At 40.9% G+C, this 24,417-nt stretch overlaps 1 protein-coding gene across 50 annotated transcripts in view; it reads right to left on the reverse strand.

The window, feature by feature from the left end:
* The window catches only part of DTNA (dystrobrevin alpha), a 344,923-nt gene that overhangs the window by 82,549 nt on the left and 237,957 nt on the right, over positions 1-24,417 (reverse strand). For all 50 annotated transcript variants that reach the window (XM_044382918.3, XM_048218553.2, XM_048218534.2 and 47 more), the window contains one exon: positions 7,251-7,464. In XM_044382918.3, coding sequence (XP_044238853.1) covers positions 7,251-7,464 — 214 coding nt within the window. The remainder of the gene's footprint in view (positions 1-7,250; positions 7,465-24,417) is intronic.

Genomic DNA, 24,417 nt, shown 5'->3' on the forward strand with positions numbered 1-24,417 from the left:
GTCTTCTTATGAAACGCTAGGGCAGCACACTCCAAGTTCACGGGCAGTTCTGAGCACCACTAAAGGAAGACTGAGCAGAGGCAGGGGTGCTTGAGAATACCGCGCAGTAGACCGAGTATCCAAGCATCCGGCAGGACCATCCGCTTCCTGAGTGGGCGGGGCCTTAGAATCAAGGACATGACCACACGAGCTGTTCTTTGTGAATAAAAGTTGCTAGTGCAGTTGATTCTTCAGTAGGTAAAAAGAGCTTTAAAATGTAAAAGGTACAAAGAGGCACAAAGAGCTTTAAAATGAAATTTACTATTAGCCTATCATTTTTTTCTTAAAAAATTTTATTTTTAAAGTAAAAATTGTGTTTATTTTAATATTTTTCCTTTCGACGTAGAACAAGAACACAATGCATAATCCATTGCTTCTCTCTTTTTTTCCATGATTTGGTTTTTGCCATAATGGAATATATTCTATTTTTTAGGCCAGTTACCCTGAAGTTCTTGGCAATGCAAACTTCATTTTCTTGTTCCAGCTTGAGGTCAAAAACCACCCAATTAAATTGCTATACCAGTATGTAATTAATACCTTAAAGGGTATTTAAGACAATCAAAAAATTAGCAAAAGTACAAACTGAAATTGCTTTATAAGTCAATGTTTCCTTAAATCTTTTATTTCCCTTATACTTTGTTTTCTCACTCTGAAAATTTTCAAATTTTCCTAAGAGGTGACTCATTAAAAATGGAAATCAGAAAGCCCTTCCCCTTTGGTTAAAATATATGCAGAAATTTGTAGAGTGTCTGTCTTAAAAACATAAATTACTTTAAAGTTTGACTCATCAAAATAAAAAGTGAGTGAACTGCATTACACTGGGCTTTTTCCATGACGTCGCAAAGAGACAAACTGATTTCTCTGAACTAAGAAGGTATTAGTTTCAGGGAAAAGTTGTCTGGGAGGGAAAATCTGCTTTTGACAAGAAGGGAAAACAGCAAATAGATATTGATAGGTCTGGGAGGCTAGGCTGAATTTGGAACAGAATGTAAAGTTTCTCCAAGTTGCCAAGCGAGTTTCCTGTTTGAAATTATAGAATCCCATGATAAATTTTAAGTCCTTGAAAATGAGATTTGAATTCTGACTGATTCCTTTTGGAACAGGCTGGAGGCATTATTTTTCTATTTAAAGAGTCCTCAAACCAGAAGCTCTTCTTTTACCAACACATTTCACAAAAACATTTGGTAAGCATTTTGATGAGCACAGAACTCAAATTGCTCTTTCTCACACATTTTGGTGGCTTAATTAACTGAGAAAATTGTTTCCTCCTCTGGCTATCACAACACGCCTCTATCATAACTCATGTCTTTATCTGGGAATAATTTTGTTCCTATGGATCACTCATGTAACTCAACAGATATTTATCGACAATGCCTTGTAGGTTGGGGATGTAAAGGTGAATAAGGTATGGTTCCTACCCCTAATTTGCTCATGGTCTATTAGAGAAAAACAGTCAAAATCAGTTAATTTTAATACACATTTTTAAAACGGTGGGGCTCTCATCTTCCTTATCTTTCACCTCCAGCCTATTGTGCGTGGCACTTAGCGCAAAGCAAGCTCTTAATACATGTTAGTTAAATTAATGAATGCACATGTGAAAAGAAATTTTGATTTACCACTTAAGTTTTATATGAGAAATGTGAAGGGTTTGGGTGAAATTACAAAAATTGACCTTATGGTCCTTAATCTTAGATTGTATACTCGTATAATACCTTGAATTTTGAAGTGATCACATACATAATTACTCTTGTTTTTTGGGTTAGTGAAGTTAACACGTGAACAGATAGAAATCCCTTAGTGGGCTGTGGCATCTCTTTGGGCTCCCCATCATGTCAGTCATACATTTGGGGAAAGAATTCCTCATAACACCTGGCCATGCGAGTTTGCCAGGAGTTTCTCCAGAATGGACGGGGCCAGAATTTTACCCCTATGAAATTCCATTTGCCCCCCACGCAAAGTCTAAGTCTGACGTAAAGGGGGGTGACATTAAGGCTGTTCATTTTATCTACAATTGTGAAACTTCTTTGAAAAGAGATCCTATTTTAGCAACATGTAGGAATCTTGGAACAAAGTCTTTTCTACTAGAACAAAATATTAGCGATTAGAGGAGAATGTTCCATGGAAATCTTGAATTTAAGATGTGGTAAGAAAAAGGAAATCACCAGGCAAACACTATGTTAAATATCTAGTTTTAGCCATATAGATAGTAAAAAGAAAAGAGGAGAACATTTGGTTTTGTAGACCTCTTCTCTTCTTCTTTTGCTCTCCCACATCCTCACAGCCTCAAATGTGAACTATACATTTCATTGGCGCGCCGAGAAAGGGCCATGTACTTTGTAATACATCCTGCATTAAACATCAAACTCATTTTTAAAACTCAAAAGGCAGAAGGGTTTTGGCAGAGTTCCAGAATATTTTATATCCACCTGTCTGAAATAGCGCTGTGGTACCTCTCACAGTGCTGGAGGTGGGGGGGGGGGGGGCTCAGCAGTGGGAATGGATGTTCAAATGGTTCAGCGAGGTGCAGTATGCCAAGCAGAGAGGAAAATACCAGGGTGTTGTATTCTCTGTGAAAGACTATTATACGATAGATTTGGAGTTCTGGATGGCTGTCATGAAACTGACTCTAAATCTACAATGTAATACGAGTTAAGTCCAAATATTTCCTCCGCATACCCTCTGTCCACCACAAAGTGGAAAGGTGAGGAATGTGAGCCTAATAAAAATATCCTGAAAAAGCAGGGTAGGTCTGGGGGAAATAACATACATTAAGTCTCATTAGAAAAAAAAAGAAATGAAACAGAAAGCCTGAATAGACCTGAACTTACCCTAATGCCTGAAACAAAGGATTTTGTTCCCCACTCACCTCATCTAGGGTGAGACTGTATGACCTGCACATTGTTTCACCTCCTCGTAATCACATTGTGCCAAACCGGGAAGGTTGCTGGCACACAGGAAATGCTGACAACGTATTAGCTGTTACTACAATTAGGATATTATTACTATCATCGGAGAAGTGGCATTAAGAATACAGCTTGACATCTGAAAATAGGAACATCACTGTTCCTTTTAATATTTATCATTGTCCTACTGTGATATTCGTATGACTGAATATATGTGAAAATAATATTTGCTAAAAACAAGGCCACTGTCACATCATCTACCTTAGGAGGAACTTCCCTAAGAAGGAAGATTCTAGTGAACTGAAATGAGATTAAGTCAACAGACTAAAGTTCGTGTTTCCCAGGGAAGTAAGAAGAGAGTAAGAGACTTACGTTGAAGTTTTTTGTGAAAATAGGATACCCCTACATTAGTAGCCATAGACATCTGATTTTCTTCTCTTGTGGAGCAGAAGTAAAAATGGAGGGTATAAACTTAGGTGTCAGAGCAAACTTGGACTCACTCGTATTGGTAAGATACTAGAGATTAAGGAGGACTTGATTTCAGAAAAAGAATGAAAAGAAATCAGTGTGAAAAGCCAATCATTGATCTTTATTCATTCATTCATTCATTCATTCATTCACAGACTCCTTCTGAGCTGGATCTTGTCTCAGGTGCTGTGCATATCAAGAGTGAGACACGGCCCCGCTATGCGGTAGCTTGCGGGAGGCAGTCATACACATGGTAAGACATGCACAGGAAGGGAAGAGCAGAACCATGTGTAAGGAATAGTGGGGCCTGGGGCAGGGGGAGTCAGCCCAGCCGTGAGAGGGGAAGGGCTTCCCAGTGGATCAGTTTGTGACCCCCCACTCTCCAAAAGGCCATTATAGACTTTAAGAATTATTTTCAAGGTTACAATTATCCCTCCAGAAAGCTGTTGAAAAAAAAAATTATCATCTTGTAACTTGCTCCCATGTTGTTTTTCTTTCGTGACTCTCAATTTTCTTGAAAATAATAATGGTGAGAAAAAAAGCTGCCACCAGGCTGTCAGCAAATAAGGAAAGGCAGTAACCTCACTCTTGGGGTGTGCAGAAGAAAGAGACGAGATGCAGAGACTGGCTCAGGCTGTTTCCTAACATCCTTCCTCCCTCTCAGTCCCTGCTCCTGATTCTGAGACCTCCTTTCCCATTTTCCCCGGGTGCACCCATCTATTTTCCTAGGACCCTGGAGAAGACAGTGTCTGGGGTGGAAAGATCTGCTTAGCAGTCAGTTGGTAATCGATGACTGGTTGACTCCTGATAGATACAGCCATTTTTAGAAGGAAAGTCAGGAAGACCTAAAATCTTCTAGACTCAAGAGCCTGACTATTCAGAGACAGAATGGCAAGCATAGGTAGACCCACTGGGCACCAATGTTAGCTCCTAATGGTCTAGAAATCATCCTGCGTATGTAGCTATGCACTCTCTACTTCCTAAGAGACCAAGTTGTTGGAGACACCTTGCACCCAGGAAACCGACTGTGGTCTGCAGTAAGCACGCCCATGTGAGAACCCAGACCCGGGTGTTTCTTTGGGGAGAGAAGGAAGGAGTGCTATTTTGGGGGACCTGTGTTGTGAGAAGGCGAGTCTGGCTCTCAGGGCCACAGCCAAGTGGGCTTTGAACCTCGTTTCAGGTTACCATTGTCATGGTGGACTCCACGTCGCTGGGTCTGGTGAATTTTAAGGCACTACTAAAATAATGACCACGTTTCTCTGAATGCAAGTTCTTACTCTCATTCTCCATGAATTTAAATCGCTATACTGTCTTTCCTTTTTAAAAAAATATATAGATGACCTCTTTAGAATTCATGTTTTAATTTTTATTCTAGATTTCCCCCCCTGGTTTTTATATGTTCATTTAAATTACAGCAAATGAGAGAAAATCTCCCAAATGTTTCGGTGGTTTCATAACAGTAACAACATATCTTTGAAGTACTAGGGCTCATTCACGTCTACCAACATGCAGACGTGCATGTTAGACACTTGGGTTCTGTCGTGGGATAGGTGGTAGGAAGCGACATTAGATTTCCATACTGGATCTCATTTGGAGAAATAGGAGTTTACTATTATAAGAAATTGAACTGAACATTCATTTTATTCTTAAGTTTCTCTTCTTAGATTCACTTCTAAGTGAATGTTTCCGGTTATATTCTCTTTCCAGTTAGTGATGCTTCCTTATGGCTCACATCTCGCATCGTCTAGAATTTCAAAAGCCATCAGATGGAAATGTGAGTATCAGCAGAACTGCCTAGACTCATTTGCTATGCCAAGAGAGAGGAGGCAGAAGTATCTGGAGACTGGGGTCTCTATATGGATGTGTCTGTAAATCTGTAAGATGAGATTTCTCTAGGTGGTTATTTTAAAAAAAATCTACTACAATGAGATTATTGGAAGTATACACCAGGACCCTTTTTATCCATAAGAAGAAAAGAACCCAATAAATATTCCATTTGAACATTCACGTCAATGTCTCCTTACCTTGGGATAGTCCGTAAGCTTAGCATTCATCAACCTTGAAATAATTATCAGTAGCTGTTTAGAGAACATATACAGCCCATTTTCCCAAAATGATCTTCCCAATATTTCCAAATGGAAGTGAAAAACCAAATCTATTGTATATTTCTCATAATATGAGAAAATAATATTGAGGTATGGTGTATTATATCATATAAAATATAAGACATGTATATATTATATATCTCATATATTTCACAAAGTCCCCCTTCCTTATTGTTAATCTGGCCCTGTTTCTGTATTTATGGAGTGGATACAAATTATTTTTTACCTTTGAGCCCTTATGAATCCTTCAGGAATACTCTAAGATTTGGCAAGAATTTTATTTCTCTTTTTATATTTTCCGTTATTCCACTTATAACAAATAAGTGCCCTGAAGATGTTAGCAGCAAGTCTGGAAGCTTCCGTGCTCTTGTCAAGGGGGCAGGATGGAAATGCCATTATAGCAATTCCATAGCCTGGTTCCATTCTGTCACCTGTCATGTGGAACCATAGCCTCCTCTACCTGCCTGCCACTTGGTTACCATAGTGATTAGGCCACAGCAGTATATCAGTTCTGAAGTCTGCACAGGCTAAGCATGGGCTCTATCAAGCCGGACTGCTTGTTTTAGAACTGTTTATTTCAACTCAAGAATTATTCAAAATATAAACATCCCGAGACAGTAATCTACACTGGTCAAACCGAGCACGAATAATTCTGTTACCACTCTAGATTGTAAAGTGACAGCTGGTGACTTTCGTGAGTGGCATAATAACATTAACCTGGCTGGAACATCTCCAGTGCCGGGCTTAAATATTCCCAAGCATTGGCCAGACAATGAGACTAAGCAAAATCTTTTGAGAGTCTTAAAATGCGATTCCTGTAAGGTCAAGTTAGCAATTTTCCTTTTTAATATTCAAAACCAGTAGTGAAAGTGGAGATGTTGATACTGCATCTAGACTAGAGGCTATGAGCAAAAGACCTTTTGAAATCTTAGGCTGGTAAAGTAATTCGGGGGAGTTTTTACACTTCACAAGGCTGCCACATGTGCCTTGGAGAAGAAATCTTCGCTGAATACCTAAATCCCTACTCTGCCACTAAACCGTCGAGAGACACTGGACAAGTGACAGTCTCTTTGTGCTTCAGGTCCTTCATCTGTAAAATGAGAGATTTGGAAGAACGGTCTTTAATATTTCAGCCAGCTCTGAAATTCTCTGATTCTATGAGAGGAAATTACAAGATAATGAGGCTGCGTTTCAGTTGTTGCTTGTGGACGGCATTACACTGTTTTATGAGGCTCGTTATTGACCGATCCATTTAATGCAAGGCATGGCTACTTTCACTAGGCTGGTCAAGAAACCCTTCAATTTCTCCCCGTTTGCTCTAGGGTCTTGTTATGACACCTCAGAAACACTGTCTTAGACAATCTGCAAAGAAGAGAGTTAAAAACATCCTCCCACTTCACGCTTCATTAAACCGCTCCACAGGCAGGCCATCATGCAGCACTTTCAGACAACCGCAGCTTCTAGGAAGCGTGGGATGATGAGTTAAATAAAGGTCAGCATAGAAAATACAATTGTCCCCAACTTTCTACGGCACTATTTCACTCCCTAGTTTTTTTCCCCATAGCATTTAAAATGGACGTTAAACACAGAGCGGCGTTATTGAGATAAGTATCTGATCAAGAAAAAAGAAGTGGTTGGTTACTTGAAGGAAATTATTTGGAAGAAAGACCCAGGAGGACAAGAGGAAGGACAGACCAAACATGTGGAGAGGAACAGATATTCAGAGGGAGCTTACGGATCAAAGGCTGCCAGCAGGAAGTTAAGCAGGAGGCTGATGGACTGTTCCACCTGGATTTGGTGAGTGGTTGGCATCCGTTTGTTGAGCTGGTAGAAAATGGTGGACAGCACAGCCTCCAAGCGGGCCACACTGAGTTCTATGTTCGGGTCCAGGTTGTTCAGAGCATTTTCCCGCAATGCTTCTATGACGTTCCAAATGTCCACCAGGTGCACTATGTACAATGAAAGCAGAGGGAACACATCAGCCCAAAATGCAGGGAAAGGTAAATTCATTGTTTCACATGTATCATCTGTCCCGTTTTGTCAAGGCCCCTCATAGCCTTCAGTATGTGTTCGACTCCTGTAGGGGCTGATGCAGTAAATGTGCATAGACCGTGCCTGATCTCAAAGACTTGACGTACAATGGGTAATAGCAAGAAAAGTATTTCCTGAAAACCACAGTAGTTATTTCTAATCTTCAAAATGACCCTTGCAGTACAGCTACTATCTTTACACGTGAGAAACTGAAGACCAGGGAAGTTAACGGACAAATGCCAAGGTCCAAGGCCAGTCAATGGGAAAACTTGCATTCAAATACACATCTCTCTGACTTTTTTAAAAAAAATTGAGATATAATTGACATATAACATCGTGTAAGTATTAAGTGTAAGGTGTACAACATGTTGGTTTGATACATTTCTATATTGCAATGTGCACCACCATAGCATTAGCGAACACGTCATATCCCATAATTATCATTTCTTTTTCTGTGGTGAGAACATTTAAGATCTAGTCTCTTAGCAACTTTGAAGTATATAGCACTTGGGATTAAAATTAACAAGTCTATCTGGCTTGAAAGCATTTTTCCATTGCACATACTGACCCCTTAAAAGAAAGAGAGAGAAAACCAACACTCACACTCTAGTGTTTGAAAAGATATCAAACCTGCATTTATTTAAAATATTTTCATTTGTCTCAGAGGGGAGGGGGGTGGAGGAATGGGATAGGCTGGTGATGGGTAGTAAGGAGGGCACGTATTGCATGGTGCACTGGGTGTTACACACAACTAATGAATTGTCAAACTTTACATCGGAAACCGGGGATGTACTGTATCGTGACTAGCATAATATAATAAAAAATCATTAAAAAATATTTTCATTTGTTTATATACTTTTCATAGTATAAGTTTTGAAATAAAGAAGGGAAAGTTAAGGAAGGCAGGAAGAGAGGCAGGGGAAAAAGGAAAAGTAATCTCTAGAAGGCAGCAGCAAACTTAGTCACAGATCACTTAACTAACCTGGTCAAGAACAAACAGTTTTTTGGCTTACATTATTGAGTAGCTCACAAAACTTAGGTCACGGTTACTTTCATTAGGATAGTCAAGAATTTCATTTCCTTTCTTCCCTGTTCTTGCTGAGGTCTTGTTATAACATCCCAGAAACCATCACCACAATCAAGACAGTGAACATCTCCATCAGCCGCCAAAGTGTCCTCCTGCTCCTTTCAACCCACCCCACTCCTCATCCCAGGCAGCCACAGATATACTTTCCAAAAGGTTTTCTGGAATTCTATATAGCTGGAATTATACAGGATGTACTCTTTTTTTTTTTTTTTTTTAAATCTGGATTCTTTTACTTGGTATAATTATCTTGAGACTCATCCATGTTGCATGTGTCAATAGTTTGTTCCTTTGCATTGTTGAACAGTACTCTATTGTGTGGATATATCACAATTTGGTTATCAACTCACCTGTCGATGGACACTCGGGTTGTTTCAGTTTTTGGTGACCACGCATGAAGTTGCTAAGAACAACCTTGTACATGTATTTGTATAGACATATGCCTCCATTTCTCTTGGTAAATACTTGGACATGAAGTGGCTAGGTTGAATGGTCGGTGTACGTTTAATTTTTGAGAAACTTCCCAAGTGTTTTCCAACATAGTTGTACTATTTTCCATCCACAACAAAAGTGTATGAGAATTCCAGTTTCTCTACAACTTCACCAAATTTAAGGTTCGCTTTTCATGACACCTTTGCATTTGAAAACAAATCTGTTGTCTTTCTCAGTGAAATGTGTACTTATGTTTCAGTTCCTGAGAAATGTGCACTCCATATATGCTTTGCTACCAACTCCCAAGTTTTAGTTTCCTACCTCTTTATTCATTTCTAGCACTATATTTAAAAAACAAAACTAACGTATATTGAGATTCTGGACTTGCGAGTCCAAATGAACACTGGACTTGAAGTCTGAAGACCTACATCCAAATATGGTTCTCCTCCTACAAGTGCATGCCCTCTTAGCCTCAAAGACTTGGAAATTTACTTTCCTCATCTGCAAAGCAGGGATGGTGCTCCTTAAATCGGAAAAAATCACAAAGTCAAAAGTGGGAGTGCCTGATACACTAAGACAGTGCATTACACTTGAACAAATGAACAATGTGAATCATGTAAAAACAAAACAAAATACAACTTTCTAGTATATCTCTGATTTGGGGCAGAAAAATACAAATCACTTTCTAAATGAAATACTTAAATGTTTATTAGATTTGGATAAATTCAGATTTATGTGATTGCAAATTTCTTACCTTCTCTATCATACAAGGAAATTATTTGTTTCTTAATGCTATTCAGCCAGTCTTTCAATTTGGCAACCAAGTTACTCCCAAGGAAATGGGATCTATGAGTTTGTTTATTTTTAAATTTCTTAAGGAATTAAATTAATTTCTGTGGGAACTGGGATTCCTGTATTTATTCCCTTTATGCTTGATCTATACGTTCTCTGGATCCAGCCCTTGGGGGATATGTCTGGGTGCAGAACGCTCAGAGGCTGTCCTGACTCAGAGAACTAACAGTCAGGTGGGGATAGAGACATGACACTCAATCACACGGATAATCAGGAATGATGACCTACCGTGACAGACGGGGTGCTAGGCACAGAATGGGATTATGAGATGGTTTGTGAAGAGGCCAGAGGAACAAGATAAGGCTGGCCGAGCACTGTAGCTCTGGCAAGCCTTTTGGTCTTTATGCTGAAAGTAGGAAGATACGGGTTTTAAATAGAGTGATGTGCTCAGAAATGCAGCTTCAAAATGTCATTTCAGACTGTAAGGGAAGAGAGTAATGGACATGGACCAGCGTGCATGGCAGAAGTGGCTGGAGCCTGCTGCTGTGGTCCCAGCAGAGACAGTGGTATTGGTTTCTTTTCTTTTCTTTTCTTTTCTTTTCTTTTCTTTTCTTTTCTTTTCTTTTCTTTTCTTTTCTTTTCTTTTCTTCTTCTTCTTCTTCTTCTTCTTCTTCTTCTTCTTTTTTTTTTAAAGATTCATTCATTTATTTTAGAGAGGGGGGGAGAGGAGGAGCAGAGGGAAAGGGACAGAGAAAATCTCTAGCAGACTCCCCACTGAGCAGGGAGCCCAACGTGGGGCTGGATCCCACAACCCTGAGATCAGAGGCCCAGCCCACTGAGCCACCCAGAGGCCCCGGAGACTATGGTATTTTTGCACAGGGGAGGCAGTACACAGAGAAACTGTAACCATGTACATTATACATACTTCTCTTCCAAGAGAGGCAAAAGACAGATTTCGTAATCACAAAGATTGAGGTTTCACTCCTGGCTCCCCTAATAACTGTAAAAGAGTGGGAAAGTTATTTCTCCTCTATACATTTTATTATTTCCTTTTTAGAAATGAGGAGACGAATACCATCCAGAGAGAGCTGTAGTGAGGAGAAAAGAGAGAAAGTATAGACAAGAGCTGACCACAGAGTTTGGCACATAGGTGCTCAACAAATGATAGCCATTAGTGTTAAAATAATTAAACACCTTCTCATCTACAGCCATACTATCGTCTTATTGATTCACAAGATCGGTGACTCCAAACCTAAGTTTTAGCACAGTCCCCTCAAATTCAATAACCTAATTAACATATAATTTTGAGCATTTATTATATAGGCGATATAAAAGAAGCTTAAACTACATCTCAGGCACAAAAGCAGATACTATTCAGTCTAACTCATAAATTCTGAGTTAGTGGAGTTCGAATCGATTTCGCCGTATTTGATAATTAGAGACCTGGTGAGGAAGGCCCTCTTTCACAGAGACTTCTTGGAAATTTTATTTCATTGGTAACTGCTTTGGGAGGTGCAGATCACAGTGCAGAGTAACGCAGGTTCCTGGACAGTACGTTCGACCAACTTCTCCTACTGACCTTGAGCAAGTCACTTAACGTTCTTAAGTTTCAGTTTCCACATCTGTAAAATGGGGACAGTAACAGTTGCTCCACAAAAGAAACAAAAAACCAGTTGCTCCACTGCAGGGTTATTGTGGGGATCAATGAGATAATCCACACAAAGCACTTCACACGAGGCTTAGTGCATAAGAAGCATTTAATATGTATTAATTATTATTGAAAGGGTATCACAAGCCTTTTGCTTAATAAAATAGGAACACTAAGAAATGTGCTAAGTTGAGAGTCATAAGGAAGCTATTAAGAAGTCTGTTTTAGGGGCGCCTGGGTGGCACAGCGGTTAAGCGCCTGCCTTCGGCTCAGGGCGTGATCCCGGCGTTACGGGATCGAGCCCCACGTCGGGCTCCTCTACTGTGAGCCTGCTTCTTCCTGTCCCCCTCCCCCTGCTTGTGTTCCCTCTCTCGCTGGCTGTCTCTCTCTCTGTCAAATAAATAAATAAAATCTTTAAAAAAAAAAAAAAAAAAAAAAAAAAAAAAAAAAAAAAAAAAAAGAAGTCTGTTTTAAAAGTCTGACAGTTGTATAAACATGTTGTTTACTCTTGAGCCATCAAATCATTTTAGAAAATGAAGACATTTAGGTTGTGCAGTGATAACTGTACACCACTAGATGGCAATGTGCACACTTGACTAAATAGCCATCAAGCTTTCACTGTCCATCATAGGGCATCTGCTATTAGGTGCAGGCATAGGAAGTGGGGTTTCCTCATCTACGTTACTGCATACATTTTATACTAATATACTAGATAAAGCAATGGTTTGTACAATAAAATCATTTGGTTAACATTAGCTATATCAAACATAAACATGTATTCTTAAAGGTAGTATTGAGTACTTCATAGAATCTTAAAAACAACATTAGTGTAAATATTGGACGTTATTAATACCTAACAGTTTGTATTCATAAATAAATGAAAACAGACAAGGCTTCAGTAGTTTGTCTTCAATGCAGGCAATCTCAGGTGGGAAAGGGCTAAGTCCGAGGCATGGGTGTGGGGGGAAGTGTTTGCATGAGGGTAGAGAAGAGTTTGCTGTTCTCAAGTGATGCTTCTTATCTGTTTGCTGATGTTATGCTATTTTCATAGGAAATGAACTCTTTAGGGTACAGAGATGACTTATATTCAAATATCTCTGGGAAAAGTGCAAAAATACCAGACTCATTTATACCTAGATAGAAATGACCGATGTCATAAACTTTATTAGAAGTAGGAGAAGCATATAAATAGGGTAAGTACAGAAGGGTACAGAAAGGATAGGAATATCAAAAGACAACCGCAGGAGTTAGTCTATTTCATCATTTAGCCCAGGCCAGCCTTCCCTGGACCACGTCACCATACAGGTTGGGTTCAGGTCCGTGAATCTAAGCACAATGTCTTTTTTTTTTTTTTTAAGCACTTGGGGAAAAAATTTAAAAAAAAAGTAAAGCACTTGGAGATCTCAAAATTCCTAAGCCCATTTTCTACCACTTACCAATTCCAAAATTTAGGAAGGTGCGAAAGGCTTTTCACAAAGCTCTCCAGGTGATTCTGACAATCACTGATTTAGAAAACGTTAGAAGGCTTTCAAAGGCCTTGCAGCTGGGGAAGGTCAATAAACAATCATAGTGACTTAACTCTGGTCATGTCGGAGTGGTGGTTCTCAGCCGTGGCTGCACGCTGGACACCCCTGCAGGTTGTAAAATAGCTCCCTGGGGCACCTGCTCTTGGGCAGTACTCAGGGTCGCGAGGCACTAGGCTTGTTAGAAACGCAGACTCATAGGCTCCAACCCAGATCTGGAGAAGCAGAATCTGCATTTTAACAACATTCCCAGTAGTTTAAGTATGACGAACAGCTGGAAGTCAGTAGTTCTCTCTCCTTTGGCGTCAAGTCCGTCGGCTATGTTTTTTTTTTTTTTTTTTTTTTTTTTTTTTAAGATTTCATTTATTTATTTGAGAGAGCGTGCTGAGCAGGGAGACTGCCATGAGGCTGGATCCTTGGATCCTTCATCCCAGGATCCCAGGACCCCGGGATCATGACCTGAGCCGAAGGCAGATGCTTCATTGACTGAGCCACGCAGGTGCTCCTCGACAGCTGCTATGTTCTAATAGGTTGAGGCATCTTACTAGAAGCTGGTAACTCTCAATTAAGTTACGCAGTTTAAGAATGATTTATATACTTATGTATATACCCATTGTTTTAGAAGGGTTGTGATTTAACTCTATAAGAAGGTCACTCATTGCATCCTGATGTGCTTTCTCGACTGGGAGAAAAGTAATTTGCATTTGGGTTGGGAATTGAACATAATCTGTTGACATGTCACTGGGAATATATATATATATCCTCTAGCGTGTAGATGGGGCATGTATGTGTGTGCATGAACCCCCAGCCACTCTGGCCACCCAGGCTTAAAGTGATGGTGACTGTTGTCTGAGGCTTTGTTAGGACTAGTTTTCCAATCTCTGATACATGCAGGTAAAACTAGGGAGAATTTCCATGTTGATTTACTCATCTAATCCCACTGCAAAGGAGATAGATTGCTTCTCTGGAAAACTCGTCCAGATCTTCCCTCCCTAGATCTAAGTTCTCTGACTTTCAGAAAAATTCCCAGCATGAATTTCCCATTGTGACCACCCTGTAGAGCATGAGAACCAAGTGCAGGTGGTATTTCTGATTCGTTTATACTGCAGGTTTGATGTGCCAAATTGTGTTCCTTCGCACAGTGGATTATTAAAATATGTTTGTAGGCTTATAGTAAAGTTATTAACAGAGATTCATTCTTTCAGTTTTCCAATAAAGTTCTGATGCCCTTAGCACTAAAAGATGAGCACACATAGAAGCGTTGTCTTTTTCCTATGCCAGCACTCAAATACAAAGTTTTATTCAGTTTTATTCTAAATACCAAGTAGACTTTAAGTAAGAATGCTTTCAAGGAGCTTCCTAAGTGGGTCAGACTGCCATGCGGGTAGGGTGTGAGGGGGTGGGGGGAAGAACCACTCCTTGTGAGCTTCAGGAACCACTCCGGGTTCCTCTTCCAGCTCATCACCTTGCCAACCCGCTAACTAGCCTTTCTTAGCCTTCCATTCCAGAGGCTAACAACTTCATTTTATTCATAAAAGAAGTACTTATTCAGCCCTTATTATGCTGTAGCACTCTTCTGGGTTCTAGAACTAGTGTGAACAAGACAGGCTGTCCCTGAACAGACTCACAGCTGGTGGAGAACAGTGGGATCTAGTGAACAAATGTGCAGACTATGCAACAACAGTCTAGTTTCTCTCACAGAGAAAAATGGGCTCAGAGACCATGGACTTGGATTCAGGGGTTTCTTCGTTTGTACAATAGGAACAATAATATCCAACTTTCTTCTCTTACAGGTGGGGAACAACAAAAATTACATGGAAAATTCTAAAGCGCTATATACATTTTAGGCATGTTCTTATTTTTTAGAGAAAACAGGCATTAAAATTTACTGTCATATTCAGATAAAACTATAACCTCCCAATTCTTTCAATTCTTTGCTCCACTCTGTCAGTGATAAAGATGTTTGTCCCTTAGTACAAGCTTTCTTTGACAATATCAGGTTTGTGTTCCTCTTAACAGGTGTGCTGATGTTGTAAGTCCATCGAAGACTGCATCACAGCAAGGAGCATTTTAGCTCACGTTCAGATCAAACGCTTATCTCAAAATTCAGAGAACCTCAGCTCATGAGAAGAAAGGAGTGTTTCAACATGTCACTAACTTACCGTACATGTGTTGCACGTACAAGCATTAACCTGCGGAAGAAGACTGCCATGTACGTATAGAACTGGGAAAGGAAGCAGGAAATGAGATTCCATCATATTTTCAAAAGAAATGAAATCCAACCAATAACTTTAAAGATTCTACAATACATGATGCTTGATGTTAGAGGGGACTAGACAAAAGACAAGAGCCTGGCCAGGAAAGAGACTGTAATTCCCATGGGGAAAGACGAGTTCAGATGGCCTAGCTAAAGATCAGGATGAGCACACTGTCATCAAAAGCCCACAACCATTGGGCAGATTGAAAAAACCCCCAAAACTACTGAAGCTGAAAATACAGGGATGCTATTGTAGGCTGGAAACATTGGGAAGGTTCAAAGGAGGAGGAGGTAGGGCTCAAGTTGGTCCCTGAATCACAGCAGGATTTCAATACATAAAGATGAGTGGGGGAGGATAGTCTGGGAAGAAGATGATCTAGTGACTTCAGAGAGCAATGAATGAAGAAGGGGCAACCAGGTCTTCTATTGACCAGATGGGGCTAGCAGAGTTTGCTTGCTGGATGTACTGGAAAGCAGGGTCTGCAACTTTGTAACCTTTCCTATTGTCCATTATTTGACAATTCTCTAATTTTTCAGTAAGGAAATGGAGAGATGGAGAATTTGCATCCCATCAAGTTTCATACTAAGCTTCATTTTCAAAATACCGCGTGTGTTAATTTCATCCCTGTCTACAGGCAACCAGTCCAGTGGTGAAAATCAGAAGTGCTCTTTGTTTTTTTTTTTTTTTTTTTTTAAAGATTTTATTTATTTATTCAACAGAGATAGAGACAGCCAGCGAGAGAGGGAACACAAGCAGGGGGATAGAAGTGCTCTTTGGAGCAGTGAGCGGGTCTCAAACTGTGGCCTCTGATTCCACAGGTCTGGAGTTTGGCCAGGGCATGCCCGGTTTCCGCTGCTCCTTGAAAAGCAAGCATGTTTGAGAACCATAGCTATGGAGCACGACTTAAAGAGTGGAGGGGCAGGAAGAACAGGAAACTGATGCGCATCTGAGCTAGAGGAATTTATTTAAAGGGTATCACAAGAATTCTGGGAACAAGGATTGTGATCAAGAAAGCCATGTGCAAATTGGCCAGTTGTTAAGATTTTCTCAAATAAATAATATATGTCTTTGCCCTCACTCAGGACTTCGATCATGACAAAACAATTTTTAAAAAGCTCTTAGGGAAGAGAAATTCAGTTAAGTGGTATGCTTGGCCAGGGTCAATTTGATGTGATTACACTGACGATCCTAGCCACATTGACCAAACACTCAGTTGGGAAAGAAAATGTTAATAAAATGTGATTTTTGTATTCATTTCCATTCATGAGCCATGAGCTATATCTTTCAAAATAGGAATCAAAACAACATCTGAGTAGCTCACCAAATTATTTTACTCTTCCAAAGTCAACACTCCCTTGCTCCCACAGTATATACCTTTATCACCAAGACTGTTCTCTGTGCTAAGGATCCTCGGAGAGAAGCATCATAGCTTACAAAGATGACATTTTAGTTTCACTTTAATTTCCTGGGTAAGGTGCCTGATGGAATAGAGCTTCAGGAAAAGGTCTACAACATATTTTTGGTATAAAATCAAATAGGATATCACGCCAATCCTCAAAGGCCCTGGCAGTACATCTATTGCCCATTAGGAAGAAGTGTTCAGTTTTCCTTAAATTGTGTTTGTAGACCAGCATCATTATTCAAAATGAGGTATAGTAATTGTTGGCTCAATAGCTGTCATACCGTAAATTAAATGTAACTAAATCCAATTGAACAAGCATTTATTAAGCCTATTATTTTCCAAAGTATTGTACCAATGATTGTAAAAATAATAAGAGAAGGTAAATGAAAAGAAAGATCTGAACAATAACTAATTTCTCACTGCCGGTGTTTAACTTTGCTCAGAATATATTTAATAGCTTCAGAAGCAAGGGATCTAGTATCTTGTCTCCCCTCTGGGTAGTCATTTCAGCCTTCAATAGACAGTTTGTGTAGCTCTCTTCAATATGCCTTTAGCATTCCCTACATTCTAGCGCTCTAGTTTGGGCTTTTACTGCCTTCTACATAGATTTTTACAGTAAACCTTCTTCCTCATTTCCAGTTTCTGCCCTCTTCCATCTCTCCTAGGAAATGGTGTTAGGTCCTAGCTCTGGTCATGCCATTCTCCATTACCTATTGAGTAAAACCCAAGCTCCTAAGCTTGAAAATCAATGTATGGACTCTGGTCTCCCAAACTTATTTATTTATTTATTTATTTATTTAGATTTATTTATTTATTTATTTATTTGAGAGAGAGAGAGAGAGTGCACGAGCAAGCGTCTGAGCATGAGTGGGGGGAGGTGCAGAGGGAGAGAGTCTTCAAGCAGGCTTCCTGCTGAGAGCGGGGTGGAAGTGGGGCTTGACTCAGGGCTTGAATTCACAACCCATGAGATCATGACCAGAGACAAAACCAAGAGTCGGAAGCTTAACTGACTGAGCCACCCAGGTACCGGTCGAGTCTCCCAATCTTTTTTTTTTTTTTTTAAAGATTTTATTTATTTATTCGACAGAGATAGAGACAGCCAGTGAGAGAGGGAACACAAGCAGGGGGAGTGGGAGAGGAAGAAACAGGCTCATAGTGGAGGAGCCTGATATGGGGCTCGATCCCATAACGCCGGGATCATGCCCTGAGCCGAAGGCAGGAGCTTAACCGCTGTGCCACCCAGGCGCCCCGAGTCTCCCAATCTTGAACTCACCTCCTACTCAGCTGCACCTTTTTCCAAGAATCTTATGCCCCAGCCACATTGAGCTTCTTATAATTCCAGAATATGCATTTGGCTTTCTTGCACTGCCTTATTATACTCTTCTTCAGGTACACTCTTCAGTTGACTATCTTTCAAGGTATTACAGTCAGAATGCCCGAGGAAGCCCTGATACCTTCATGTGGAATTACACTCTCCTGTTTGTTGCTCCCAGACAACTGCATAGATCGGATCATTTATGATGCTCTGCATTTCTCACATTTACTAAGGGTCAAATTGTTCCTTCCACTTTTTTTTGATAAGCCCTTGACTGAACTTCAGGGGAGAGGAGGATCTCAGAAATGATGAACTAAATTTTATGGTTAGGGTCATGTGTTTGGAGGGAAAGGATCCGTGACTTTCACCAGATTTTCCCAAAGAAGCTTTAAGAACCACAGCACTAAATTATAACTAACTTGAAGACATGTCCTGTGTCTTGTTCATCTTTGTATTCCTCATAGCTACTTGCATAGCCTTGTTCAAACTGGGTGCTCACCAATGCTTGGTGAATGGAACAGGGTAGAGAGCTTATGGTTTGCCAGTCACGACATATAATCTCTAGAAGTTTCCCTTTACCTCAGTGTTTCAGGAAAGCTCAATGCGACTCATGGGGCATGGCTTCCCACAGTACTTTCATTATTCCTTACATGCTGTGACTTGAGCAGATGGCCAGAATCCTAGATGCCAGAGGCGACATTTCAAGAGAAAGAACATCCACAGGGCTGACAACCTTGAGGACCTGGCTTCCATCTTCCCTTACAGCTGTTGCTCTCAGGGACGCTGCATCATGTGTCAACCTGGCCACGACGAACACTGACAGACAAAGTACACAGGGACACCCCGAAGAATAGGTAAGCAGCAGTCGGCAGGGAAGCGTCAGTTCTTTCTGCACTAACTCTGTACCATCTGTGTATAACTGTCTTTCTGCAATAAGAGTAAAAAAAAAACATGGGATAGACACTGAAAATGCATTCATTCACCCATTCAGAAAATCGTTACGACACAGTTTCCTAGTACGTAGGAAAATTGTTTGGGAGATAGGTTAGTGTTTGGGGTGAAGCGATCTCTAGAGGGCTAATCAGCAGATGACCCGCAGGTGTCTCAGGTGAGGTTAAGGATATAAGTGTATCTTCTATAAAAAAACAAAACAAAACACCAAAACTGTAAAAGGCAGTAGAAAACACCGATGAGGAAATGTCTAACACAGAAAACCAAGGTACACAGGAGGCAATGTTTCAAACCCCTCTTTTGTACCTTTTCAAAATCTTGGCTCCACCCCTTTCTCCAGCCCCTGCGGGAGTGACTGTTCTGGTGTAGACTTTGACTGGCTCAGTGCAGCTGCGGGCAGACAGCACTTGGCCTCCGGCTCTTGCTCCAGGCCTCCGAGGCCCCAGCACTAATGCCTGGAACCTGCCCAGCACCCATCCAAGTGCAGCCCAGAAGTGTGGGGGGGGGGCGATTAAAGCTTGGAGGCCACCCTTGACCAATGCAGGACAGAGCAGCTAGATTAGGACTTCCTGCTTGTGTTCCCTAGGGGGACAGTCCTGGAGCCTTTCAGAAGGTTCCTTAGAAGTTCCTGCATTGTGTTGGCTTTCCTCCCTTGTCCCACTTCCATTCTGGAACAGCAAGGAGCGGCTTCCACAAAAGCCTTGTTGTGGAGTCTGGTTTCCGGGACACAGGGGCTCAAGCACTGATTCTAACCAACTCCCCATGTATCACTGGTTGAACGTTTTCAGAACAATAAATGAGAAGAAAATGAGGATTATGACCATGTTCAAAACAGATTCTGATTCTGTGTGGTCAAATAAGTCTTCCTCGGGGCGCCTGGGTGGCACAGCGGTTAAGCGTCTGCCTTCGGCTCAGGGCGTGATCCCAGCATTCTGAGATCGAGCCCCACATCAGGCTCCTCCGCTATGAGCCTGCTTCTTTCTCTCCCACTCCCCCTGCTTGTGTTCCCTCTCTCGCTGGCTTTCTCTGTCAAATAAATAATTAAAAAAAAAAAATAAGTCTTCCTCAACCTACCCTTCTCCCCAACATAATATCACGGTGCTATTCAGCAGTGTCAAACTGCAAATGAAAATGCGTCATACTTGATCTTACACTGAAGTTTATTATTTTTGAGAAACTCAGCTACGCAGGGCTGACGCATTAGTAGCTTTGTAGCAGGCTAAGTGGTTCACATGTTTGACAGACATCGCAGGACAGGCTCTAAGTTTACCATGGCATTTGGCTCATATTTGGAAGTTAGAAGTTGAGTTCTCAATTATATGATTTGATCTGGTGTTTATTCAGGAGAAGCCATTTAACATCTCTTGTGCTATGCTCTCCTCACCTGGAATGAACAGAACTTTACAATTCCTGATAAAAAAAAAGGAGGTAGGGGCACCTGGGTGGCACAGCGGTTAAGCGTCTGCCTTCCGCTCAGGGCATGATCCCGGCGTTACGGGATCGAGCCCCACATCAGGCTCCTCTGCTGGGAGCCTGCTTCTTCCTCTCCCACTCCCCCTGCTTGTGTTCCCTCTCTCGCTGGCTGTCTCTATCTCTGTCGAATAAATAAATAAAATCTTTAAAAAAAAAAAAAAAGGAGATAAAGCAGGTAAAGCAGAAGCTAGGACTTCCATCCTAGCCCCATGCCATGAATAATTAAAACTAGCCAGATAATTTATTTCAATAGCTACAGATATACTTGATTTCTTTAACGACCATACTTATAAGGTAATGTTTTTTTTCCTCAGGAAATGACAGTTTGCTCAGGGGACTGACAGGCTAGATATAAGCTGATATAGTGAAGTAGAGTGTTTCTCCTATTTGATAGTCACAAAATCAGAAGCTTTATAATAAATAGAACATATCATTAGATTCTAAACTTGAGGTTATTCTCATCCTCAATTTGAACACTAAGGAATATTATCATCCTTTCCCCCCATGGTCTAGAATAATGCTTGGCCTGCAGCAAACCTCAGTCCATATTTGTTGAATGAAAAAATAAATGAGTGGCTTCTGGTAACATCAACAAAATGTCAACAAAGTCTCCTTGATTTAGTCTTCATGGGTCACAGGTGTGATTATGTGGGAGCGGCCACCCTCCCATCCCTGTCCTCCTGACTGTCTTCGGTTTCCTCTTAGTGTTTGCCAGAGCCCCAAGATCCTGGGAGCCAGGCTGTAGGATGGCACCCCCTGGGTGTATCCCTCCTTGCTCAGCTCACTGGCTCTGGGCTGATCCAACAGGTTCCCAGGAACACAGCTTGGCAGACCACTAAGGGAAGGCCACTGAATCTTACTTGCGCGATAGTGCTGGGAAGCTTGAAACGCATTCCTCTGTATGCGTCACTCTTATCCAATGGGCTGGGGCATTTAAAGATGAGCTTCTTTCCTAAACTGTGAGCGTAAAATTGTTCAGTTGTCCCAGCTTCCTGGTAGAATGCAGAAGCAGGAGGAAGGGAAGGAAGCTGATGGGTGTTCCCTCCAGACACCCAGAAACAAGGTCACAGGCATTAGTTTAGTTAATGGGTTGTGCAGCGGCAACAGACTGAGAAGACAAAGCTCCTAGCATTCTCTAAAAATAAAAATACTAACAAGAAAACAAAGCTCTGAATCTTTAAGATCTTAAAAATAGAAACAATTAAAGGGAAGAAGCAACTTTAATTAAACCCATATCACAAGCACCAGAATCTTAAAGGCATGGCTCTGTTCTACCAGAAGTCCGCTCTGATGAAGGGGAAATGGTGTGGCCATAGGTCCGGAGTGCCCAGAGAGGAGCAGTTTTCCCGTTACCGCGTTACAAAGTGTCTCAAATTAGTTTATGTTCAGTCACCACCAACTTCCCCCCAGGGAGTTTTTAGGAATGTTGGATTTTAGTGCAATGCCTTTCTCTTTATTCTAAACAAGCGTATAGAATGATTCAACATCAGGAGTGAAAATATGTATCAAAATCACTTGGAGCACAGATAACTATGCTCCAAGGATTTGCCATCTGCCACTTATTTCCCTAACTGAACATTCCTGCTCTTCCTTCTGACTCCTTGACAGGAAAGAGGCCTATCTCTCTCCTTCAGACATATCTCTTTTTGGGGGATCTGTTTCTGTCACCTGAGTTTTCCCCTTAAACTTTATTTTTTTCACCCGAGGATCTATATGTCATTATCTGGAAAACAGAAAAGTCCATGATGCTGGGCAGTCTGGTAGGTGGAGTCCTAACATGCCCTCTTCCTCTTCACACCTCCCCCCCGCCCCCCAAGATTCCTGGTCCTCAGTGTTGACATACCTTCTCCATTGTTGAATCAAACACTAATTTGGGTACTGCTATGAAGGTATTTTGCAGATGTAATGAAGGTCTCAAATCAGTTGACCTTAAGATAGGGAGATATTCTGGGTAAGCCTGACCTAATTACATAAGTCCTTTATTATTATTTTTTTTTACTTTCATTTTTTAAAGATTTTATTTATTTGAGAGAAAGAGAGGGAGAGAGCATGAGCAGGGTGAGGGCAGAGGGAGAAGCAGACTCCCCACTGAGCAGGGAGCCTGATATATATGGGGCTCCATGCAGGGCTCGATCCCGGAACTCCAAGATCATGACTTGCGCCAAAGGCAGACGCTTAACCAACTAAGCCACCCAGGCACCCCTACATAAGTCTTTTAAAAGCAGAGAATTTTCTCTGGCTGATCACAGAGGAGGAGGAAGTCAGAGAGACCCACTCTGCCTGGCATGGAAGGAGAAGCAAACATCTAAGGGGTCATGTGGCAAGGAATGCAGGTGGCTTGTAGGAACTGGGAGTAGTCCCCAGCTGACTGCCAACAAGAAATGGAGACCTCAACCCTTCAACCATGAGGAAATGAATTCTGCCAATAGCCAGTTCACTCAGAAGAGAGCTGTGAGCCCCAGATGAGAACCACAGACCCTGGGAGACTCTAGGCTGAGAATCCAGTCACGCTGTGTTTGATTTCTGACCTACAGAAACTATAAGATAGTAAATATGTGTTGTTTTAAGTTGCTAAGTGTGGGGTAATTTGTTATGTAATGATAGAAAATGAACACAGGCAGCCTAAAATCCACATACTTAAAAATATGGCAGAGAGAAGGAATATGCTGGTACATCAACTTGAATAAAATTGAACGGGATATTAGTATTTATTTCAAAAAAAGCATATCTAGGGGCACCTGGGTGGCTCAGTTGGTTAAGTGTCTGCCTTCTGCTCAGGTCTTGATCCTGGGGTCCTGGAATCAAACCCTGAGTCAGGTTCCCTGCTCAGCAGGGAGTCTGCTTCTCCCTCTTTCTACCCCTCCTCCCCGCTCGTGTTCACTCTCTTTCTCTCTAAGATAAATGAATAAAATCTTAAAAAAAACGTATGTAAAGACTACTCCTGAAAGCATACGACTAATCACTTGGCTGGTGAAAAATGCATCTAGTGGAGCCTATTCATTCACTCATAAAAGAATATTCATTTCGGACCCACCACATATCTAGCACTCACATGGGTTAGGGTTAATTTCACAGTGACAGAGAAGCCATTACGTAAACAGGTGTCTGTGTTTTTTTTTTTTTGTTGTTGTTGTTGTTCTAGAAACCCTGAAAGAAGTTTAGAGCTATTAAAGGCAAAAGCACATGTTCTGACTTTATAACTAGATGAGTAATACTTGTATTTCTTTTATTAAAGGGAAGATATTTTAGAAACTCTGAGAGCTTAAATATATACCTTTCCTCCTCTTTTCCTTTTAAGCAAAATTTTAACCAAACTTTAGTTGATATGAGTGACAGAAAGAAAATTCAGGCTGTGACCAGAACTAAAGGAAGGTGCCTCCTTACTTTTGTTCCCTTTATTAAACATGAGGGATTCAGGATTTCTGATTTATTTCTCTTGTTCCCTTTTATTGTTCATGAACTTAAGGCTGCATTCCATTGACTCCAAAGTAATTTCTGAAAAAAGATCTGCTGACATTACAGGGTATCTGGGTCATTAACCATGTCAGTGCTGACCGAGGAAATAATGTTCTGGCAGAAAATAGTTATTTGTTTAAAACAAAGGCTGAGATGTTGCCATTGCACACATCCTTATAGATGGCATATAGGGTATTTATTTTTGTGGGAAGTTCTCAGGAAACCTGGAAGCTAAAGGGAACGCTGTTGATTAGAAAGCAGAATTAGGAATATTGTGTGTATTCTCCCCATTCTGTCCTATTCCTCCTAGAAAATAAAATTTCCAACCTGGTGTCCCCTGATTTTTAGGGGCACCCATCCCTTTGTTCCATTAGGGAATGTGCTAGTCCTGACATGGGGAGGGAGGTTATGACAGGGTACAAACACAAATGGTAAGGGGAAGAAGCTGACTTGAAAAATAGATCCCATGGTGAAAGATCAAAGGAATAAAGAATCTTTTGCTTGAAAAAAAGAAAAGATGGTTTCTTACAATTTTTC

This window comes from Ursus arctos, unplaced genomic scaffold (genome assembly GCF_023065955.2).
Source record: "Ursus arctos isolate Adak ecotype North America unplaced genomic scaffold, UrsArc2.0 scaffold_17, whole genome shotgun sequence".
In the NCBI taxonomy this organism is placed as follows: Eukaryota; Metazoa; Chordata; class Mammalia; order Carnivora; family Ursidae; genus Ursus; species Ursus arctos.